General features: G+C 51.6%; 1 protein-coding gene across 1 annotated transcript in view; it reads left to right on the top strand.

Moving 5' to 3' along the window:
• Positions 1-552: 552 nt before the first annotated feature.
• LOC132388810 (uncharacterized) overlaps positions 553-8,779 on the top strand; it is a 59,902-nt gene continuing 51,675 nt past the window's right edge. Inside the window, exons 1-2 of the mRNA XM_059961232.1 lie at positions 553-572; positions 8,442-8,571. Coding sequence (XP_059817215.1) covers positions 8,505-8,571 — 67 coding nt within the window. The 5' untranslated portion in view covers positions 553-572; positions 8,442-8,504. The remainder of the gene's footprint in view (positions 573-8,441; positions 8,572-8,779) is intronic.

Raw genomic sequence — 8,779 nt, 5'->3', positions numbered from 1 at the left:
CACACGGTCAAATCACAAACTCCCGGGGTCAGACACAGAGTGAATCTCCCTCCACACTGTCCCATCTCACACTCCCGGGGTCAGACACAGAGTGAATCTCCCTCCACTCCGTCCCATCACACAATTCCGGGGACGGACACAAAGTGAATCTCCCTCCACATCGTCCCCTTACACACTCCCGCGGTCAGAACCAGAGTGAATGTCACTCGGCACCGTCCCCTTACACACCCCCGGGGTCAGACACAGAGTTCTGCTCCCTCCATATGGTCACATCTCACACCTCTGGGGTCAGACACAGTGTCAAGCTGCTGGCCTACCGTTGGTGTTATTTCTGCAAATTTCCACCGGATATCGATCTCTCGCTCCTCAGCTTCTCTCCGTCTCTGTCTGTACTGGCCGGTCGAGTCGTTTCACACCTCTTTCTCTCGGAACTCACCACCGCCTCCCGCTCCCGGAGCCCTCAATCCCCTCCCCCTCCTTCCTCATTTCTACCTCTGGTCTCCCACACATTTATTATCTTTGAGACAGACACACTGTTGGAGACTACGGGAACGCTGAAGTGCTGGAGATTGGTGAGAGTGGAGAGAGGGAGTGATGAAGGAGATTTGCTCTGTTTCTGAATCCGTTACTGTGTTATCGGACTGTGTTGCGGCAGATTCACTCTGTGTCTGATCCCGTGAGTGTGAGATAGCGCTGTGTGAAGAGAGTTCACCCTTTGTCTGACCGAGGGGCTGTGCATTGTGGGGGAGTTGACGGACCTTCAATTTGCCCCTGACCCCGGGAGAGGGTGGGAGGACCGTGCGCAGAGGAGCTTCACTCCGTATCTAACCGCGCAAGTGTGTGATAGAACGGTGTGGAGGGAGTTTCACCTTGTGTCTGACCGCGGCAATGTAACGGGAATGAGTGGAGGGAGATTCATTATGTGTCTGAACAGGGGAGTGTTTGATGGGCCGGTGTGTAGGGAGTTTCTCTCAGTGTCTGATCCCGGGGATGTGTGAGGGGACTGTGAGGAAAGAGCTTCACTCCGAGCTCGACCCAAGGGGATGGATGGTGGGAGCTACACTCTGTGCCTGAGCACGGGAGTTTGAACAGGGACGGTGGGGAAGCAACGTTACTCTATCGCTGCTTGTATGTTTTGGGACTGTGCTTTGCGATCTTGACTCTATGTCTGACCGCAGGAATGTGTTTTGGATGAATGTTTCGGGAATTTCTCTTTATGTCTGATAACAGGACTATTTGATCGGACAGTGCAGAGGGAGCTTCACTCTGTCTCTACACCGCCGAGACTGTGTGATCAGGCAGGTCGGAGAGATCCTCGCTTTACAACTGAGGCCGGTAATGTGCGATGGACTGGTGTGAACGAATTCCCAGTCTGTGTCTGACTACCGGCAAATGTAATGGACGGTAAAGAGAGAGATTCACTGTTCATTGGCCCTATTTGCCAGAGCAGACGATGGGGCGAGGAAGCATTGTTATAACGCTGTTTCAAAGCGTCTTGAAAGAAGTACAAAAGAAGAGGAGGTATGTGTGAGCAACACAGAAGATACATGCACAGCAGACTGAAGCCCCCTCCACTCCATCCCATTTCATACTTCGGGGGTTAGACACACAGAGCAGCTCCCTCCACACCGTCCCACCCCGCACTCCCGGGGTCAGACACTGACAGAGTTTCCCTCCACACCGTCCCAGCACACACTCCCGGCGTCCCACACTCCCGGGGTCAGACACAGAGAAAATTTCTCTCCACACCGTCCCATCACACACTCACGGCGTCAGATACAGAGTGAATCTCCCTCTGTACCGTCCCATCACACACTCCTGCGTTCAGACACAGAGAATCTCCCTCCACACCGTCGCATCGCAATTGCCCCTGGTCAGGCACAGAGTGAAGCTCCCTACACTCCGTCCCGTCACATACTCCCGGGGACAGACACAAAGTGAATCTCCCTCCACAGTGTCCCATCACACACTCCCGGGGTCAGACACAGAATGAATCTCCCTCCACACTGTCCCATCACACACTACAGGCATCAGATATAGAGTGAATCTCCCTGCGTACCGTCCCATCAAACAGTCCCGGGGTCGGGGACAGAGTGAATCTCCTTCCATACCGTCCCATCACACTCTCCCGGGGTCAGACACAGAGTGAATCTCCCTCCACACCGTCCGATCACACACTCCGGAGGTCAGACGCAGAGTGAAGCTCTCACCACATCTTCCAATCACACACACCCGGTGTCAGACATAGAGTGAACCTCCCTCTATACAGTACCATCCCACAGTCCCGGGGTCGGGCACAGAGTGGAATTCCCTCCACACCGTCCGATCACACACTCCGGAGGTCAGACACAGAGTGAATCTCCCTCCACACAGACCCATCACACACTCCCGGGGTCAGACCCAGAGTGAATCTCCCTCCACACCGTCCCATCACACACTCCCGGGGTCAGACACAGAGTGAATCTCCCTCCACACCGTCCCATCACACTCTCCCGGGGTCAGACACAGAGTGAATCTCCCTCCACACCGTCCGATCACACACTCCGGAGGTCAGACACAGAGTGAAGCTCTCACCACATCTTCCCATTGCACACTCCCGGGGTCAGACCCAGAGTGAATCTCCCTCCACACAGACCCATCACACACTCCCGGGGTCAGACCCAGAGTGAATCTCCCTCCACAACGTCTCCTCACACACTCCCGGGGTCAGACCCAGATTGAATCTCCCTCCACACCTTCCCATCACACACTCCAGCTGTCAGACACAGAGTGAATCTCCCTCTACACCGTCCCATCACACACTCCCGGGGTCAGACACAGAGTGAATCTCCCTCCACACCGTCCGATCACACACTCCGGAGGTCAGACACAGAGTGAAGCTCTCACCACATCTTCCCATTGCACACTCCCGGGGTCAGACCCAGAGTGAATCTCCCTCCACACAGACCCATCACACACTCCCGGGGTCAGACCCAGAGTGAATCTCCCTCTACACCGTCCCATCACACACTCCCGGGGTCAGACACAGAGTGAATCTCCCTCCACACGGTCCCATCACTCACTCCCGAGGTCAGACCCACAGTGAATCTCCCTCCACACCTTCCCATCACACACTCCAGCGGTCAGACACAGAGTGAATCTCCCTCTACACGGTGTAGTCTGGGGAGAATATTGGATTCTTAATATTCCTGGAGTTCTTTCGTTTAAAGGGGATAGAGAGTGGGAAAAAGTGGAGGAGGGTTTGAAATTACTGGTCAGGAATATTATTACAGCTGTAGAAAGGGTGAGTAATGTAGCAGGATCCTCTTTTGCGTCAGTATGGATGGAAGTCAGGAACAAGAAGCGAGCATTTACTGTATTAGGGCTATTCTATAGGCCCGCTGGTAGCTGCGGAAATACCGTGGAGCAGATTCGGAGTTAGATTTTGTAAAGGAGCAAAAATAACAGGGTTGTTATCATGAGTGACTTCAACTTCCCGAATATTGACTGGCACTTGATTAGTTCCAAGGGGTTAGATGGGGCCTAGTTTCATAAGTGTGTTCAGGATGGATTCCTGTCACATTATGTTGACAGGCCGACTAGGGGGAATGCCATTTTAGATCTAGTATTAGGTAACGAACCGGGTCAGGTCACAGATCTGTCAGTGGGTGAGCATCTGGAGGAAATTGATCACCGCTCCCTGGCCTTTAGCATTATCATGGAAAAGGATAGAAACAGAGAGGACAGGAAAAATTTAAATTGGGTAAGGGCAAATTAACAGGCTATGAGGCCAGAACTTGCGGGTGTGAATTGGGATGATGTTTTTTGCAGAGACATTTACCATGGACATGTGGTCGACGATTAAGGATCTCTTGCAGGATATTAGGGATAAACTTGTCCAGGTGAGGAAAATAAAGAATGGTAGGTTGAAGGGACCATGGGTGACAAGTGAAGTGGAACATCTAGTCAGGTGGAAGTAGGCAGCATACATGAGGTTTAGGAAGCAGATGGGTCTATTGAGGAATATTGGGTAGCAGGAAAGGAGCTTAGGAAGGAACTGGAGAGCAAGAAGGAGGCACGAGAAGGCCTTGAAGAGCGAAAACCCCAATACCGATGAATAGTCTTCGGTATTCATCAATGAGAGGGAACTTTATTACGGTGAGGATAATCTGAATGAGCTGGATGTTCTGGAGCATGTTGATATTAAGGGTGAGTAGGTATAGGCGTTGTTAAAATACTTTTTAACGGATACGTTCCCGGGGTCGGATGGAATATTCCCCAGACTGCACCACGAGGCGAGGAAAAGATTCCTGAGCTAGGGTCGTTATGTCCTCGTTGTCCACGGGAATGATACCGCAGGATTGCAGGGGGACGAATGTTGTCCCCTTGTTCAAATAGGTTAGTAGGGATAGTCCGGGTAATTATAGACCAGTAAGCCTTACGTTTGTGGTGGGAAAGCTGTTGGAAAATTTCTTAGATATAGGATCTGTGGGCATTTAGAGAATCATGGTCTGACCAGGGACTGTCTGCATGGATCTTTGAAGGGTTGATAGTGTCTAACAAGCCTGATAGTATTATTTGAGGAGTTGACCAGGTATATAGATGAGGGAAGTATAGTGGATATGATCTACGTGCATTTTAGTAAGGCATTTATCAAAGTTCCACACGGTAGGCTTATTCAGAAAGTCAGAAGACATAGGATCCAGGGAGGTTTGTCCAGATGGATTCAGAATTGGCTTACATGCAGAAAGCAGAGGGTTGTGGCACAGGGAGTAAATTCGAATTGGAAGATTGTGACTGGTGGAGTCCCACAAGGATCGGCTTGGGGATCTCTACGTTCCGTGATTTTTATGACGACCTGGATGTGGAGCTAGAAGGGTGGGTTGGCAAGTTTGCAGACGACACAAAGTTGACAGTGTAGAGGAATTCCGAAGGTCGCAGAGAGACATTGATAGGATGCAGAAGTGGGTTGAGAAGTGGCAGATGGAGTTCAACCCAGAAAAGTCTGAGGTTGTACACTTTGGAAGGACAAACCCCAAGGCAGAGGACATTGTAAATGGAGGATACTTGGTAGGGTGGAGGAGCAGAGGGATCTGGGGCTACATGTCCAGAAAACCCTGAAACTTGCCTCACAGTAGACAGGGTAGATACGAAATCCAGTGGAGTGTTAGCTTTCACAAGTCGGTGGATAGTGTTTAAGGTTTAACGATGCAGCTCTGTAAAACGCTGGAATGGCCACACTTGGTGTACTGTGTCCAGTTCTGGTCATCTCAGTCTAGGAAGGACGTGGAAGCATAGGAAAGGGTACAGAGGAGATTTACCAGGATGCTGCCTGGTTTAGAGAGTGTGCATCATGATCAGAGATTAAGGGAGCTAGGGGTTTTCACCATGGAGAGATAGAGTAAGGTAAGTGGAGCAAAGTCCAAAGGAAATATTAGAGGAAGGTTTTTACTCAGAGAGTTGTCGATGCTTGGAATGAGTCAGTGGTGGTGGCAGAACACCAGTGAAGTTTAAGAGACTTCTAGACAGGGAAATGTAGGCCGGGTCGGCACAACATTTTCGAGCAACGGCCTGTACTGTGCTGTCCTGGTTTCTGTTCTATGTTCTATACCGTCCCATCATACACTCCCGGGGTCAACACATGGTCAATCTCCTGGCACGCCGTTAGTACTACTGTTGCCCACTTCTACCGGAAATCGATTTCTAGCTTCACAGCTTCTGTACGTCTCTGTGTGTACAAGCCGGCCGTGTGGTTTCACACCATTTCCTCACAGTGACTGCAACGCACCACCCCTCCACAGCCCTTCACCCCCTCGTCTCCCTCCTTTGTATTACCTCTCATCTCACGCACGCAGTAATGGGGACGGGGACGCTGAAAAAATGGTGCTTTGTGAGTGGGGAGAGGGGGAGTAAAGAGGGAGATTCGCTCTGTTTCTGTATCCGTTCCTGTCTTATCGGGTTGTAAGGCGGCAAATTACCTCTGTATCTGACCCAGGGTGTCTGTGATGGGACGGTGTGGTGTGAGATTCAATCTTTGTCTGACACCTGGAGTGAGGGATTGGACGATGTGGAAGCAACTTTAGCGTGTTTAGATCAGTTAGTATGTGCTGGGACTGTGTTTTGGAGACTTCACGCTGTGTCTGATGAAAATAAGTTGTTTTAGGAGAGTGTTTTGGGACCTTCACTCTCTGCCTGCCGACAGGACAATTTAAAGGGACAGTGCAGAGGGAACTTCACTCTGACTCTCAACCGCCGAGTCTGTGTGATCGGACGGTTCGGATCTTGACATTACAATTGACAACGGATGGGCCTTTTGTGAAAGTTTTCCAATTTCTGTGTCTGTCGGCGTATGTAATGGACGGTGAAGAGAGAGATTCATTGTTCATTGGCCCTATTTTTCAGAGCAGACGATGGAGCGCAGCAACATTGTTCTAACTCTATTACAAAGCAGCTTGAAATGAATTCAAAAGAGAAAGAGAGATCTTTAATATATCCACACGAGCGTGAAGCTCCCTCCACTCCATCCGATTTTATACTTCGGGGGTCACAGACACAGAGAAACTCCCTCAACTCACACACCCGTGGTCAGTCACAGATTGAACCTCCGTACACACCGTCCTATCACACACTCCCGGGGTCAGACACAGATTGAACCTCCGACCACACCGCCCCATCACACACTCCCGGGGTCAGACACAGAGTGAATCTCCCTTCACACCGTCCCAACACACACTGCCGGAGTCAGACACAGAGTGAATCTCGCTGCAGACGTCCCATCACACACTCCCGGGGTCAGACACAGAGTAAAGCTCCCTGCAAACCGTTCATCTCACACTCCCGGTGTCAGACAAAGTGAAGCTCCCTCCACAGAGTCTCAAAGCGCACTCCCAGGGTCAGACACAGAATGAAGGTCACTGCACACTGTCCCAACAAACACATCCGGCATCAGAAGGCGGGTGAAGCTCATTCCACACCATCGCATCACACGCAGCCCGGATCAGACACATGGTGAATCTTCCTCCACTCTGGCCCGTTACACACTGCCGGGGTCAGACACAGGGTGTAAATACCTCCCAAACTCTCTGATCACACACTGCTGTGGTCTGGAATAGAGTAAAGATCCCTCCTCAACGTCCCATCAAGCATTCCGTTGTCATACTTAGAATGAATCCCATCCACACCCTTCCACCACACACTCCCGGGATCAGACACAGAGTGAATCTCCCTCCACACCGTCCCATCACACATTCCTGGGGTCAGACACAGAGTGAATCTCCCTCCACACCGTCCCATCACACACTCCCGGGGTCAGACACAGAGTGAAGCCCCCTCCACACCGACCCATCACACACTCCCGGGGCCAGACAAAGAATGAATCTCCCTCCACACCCTCCCATCACACACTCCCAGGGTCAAACACACGGTCAAGCTCCTTGCAGACCGTTGGTGCTATTTCTGCTCATTTCCACCGGATATCGATCTCTCGGTCCTCAGCTTCTCTACGTCTCAGCGAGTACAGGCCGGTCGAGTGGTTTCACACCACTTTCACTCATTGACTGCAAACTCACCAGCCCTCCACAGTCCTCACTCCCCTCCTCCTCTCTCCTCACTTCTCTCTGGTCTCAGCACACTTTTTATCTCTGAGACAGACACACTGCTTGAGACTACAGGAACGCTGGTGTGCTGGTGATTGGTGAGAGGGAGAGAGGGATTGGAGAGGAAGAATTGCTCTGTTTCTGAATCCGTTACTGTGTTATCCGACAGTGAGGCGGCAGATTCTCTGCGTCTGACCCCGGGATGAGTGATGGCCCGTGGTGGAGGATGTGCACTAATGTCTGACACTGGGTGCGTGTGTGCCGAGGACGCAACCTCTCTCTCTCTCTCTGTCATACACACACACACACACACACACACACACACACACACACACACACACACACACACACACACACACACACACACACACACACACACACACACCGGCCCCGGCACATCGTCTCCAACACCACCACCCGCTTAGCCACTTCCCTCAGACACATTTCCTTTCATTTCCCCCCCCCCCCTTGCTTTTTGTGGAGGATGCAACTAATCCCCGCTGTTCTGTGGGCCTCGACCAACTCGGGAACCCAAACACGGCCTGGGCACATTTCAGTCCGGTAAAGTTTATTGTGAGCGGGACAGTTGGGAGTAGAGAGGGTGGGGAGATAAAAAGAGAAGCTTAATGAAGAGGGAAAGGAGACAGACAGGCAGAGGAGAGAGTGGGAGCGGATTAAAAAGGAGAGAGCTGTTTCTCCCCATTCTCACAACTATTCACCCCGCCACTTTCATCGGTCCAGACCACCCCGTCTCACACCCTCTATGCCCTTTTCCCCAGCACTTCCTCCCCCTGCTGTCGGCTCCTCTCTTTATCAGCTGCTCAACTGGAGATTGCTTGTGTCGCTCTGATTAACTTGTCCGCACAGGCTTCCTCTGACAACGGTTAATTCCCCTCGCTGAGCTCAGAGACGCAGAGGATCCTGGACGGGATGAACAACAGAGGGGCTTTCATGAATGTGAATTTCACAGAATCGGACTCACCGTCTTCATCGGGAGGTGAGTGGGGCAGAGACGGTGTGAGGGAGATTCAATCTATTTCTAACCCGGGGAGTTTGTGATGGGGGTTTGTGGAGGGAGCTTCACTCTTGTCTCAGACCCCAGGATGTTTGATGGCACGGTTTGGAGCGAGATTAACTCTGCCTCTGACCCCGGGAGTGTGTGATGGGACGGAACGGAGGGAGCTTCACGCTGTGTCTGACCCCGG

Source organism: Hypanus sabinus, unplaced genomic scaffold, assembly GCF_030144855.1.
Source record: "Hypanus sabinus isolate sHypSab1 unplaced genomic scaffold, sHypSab1.hap1 scaffold_416, whole genome shotgun sequence".
Taxonomy (NCBI): Eukaryota; Metazoa; Chordata; class Chondrichthyes; order Myliobatiformes; family Dasyatidae; genus Hypanus; species Hypanus sabinus.
The sequence above is the reverse complement of the archived record's forward strand: the minus strand, read 5'-3'. Positions and strand labels throughout refer to the sequence as shown.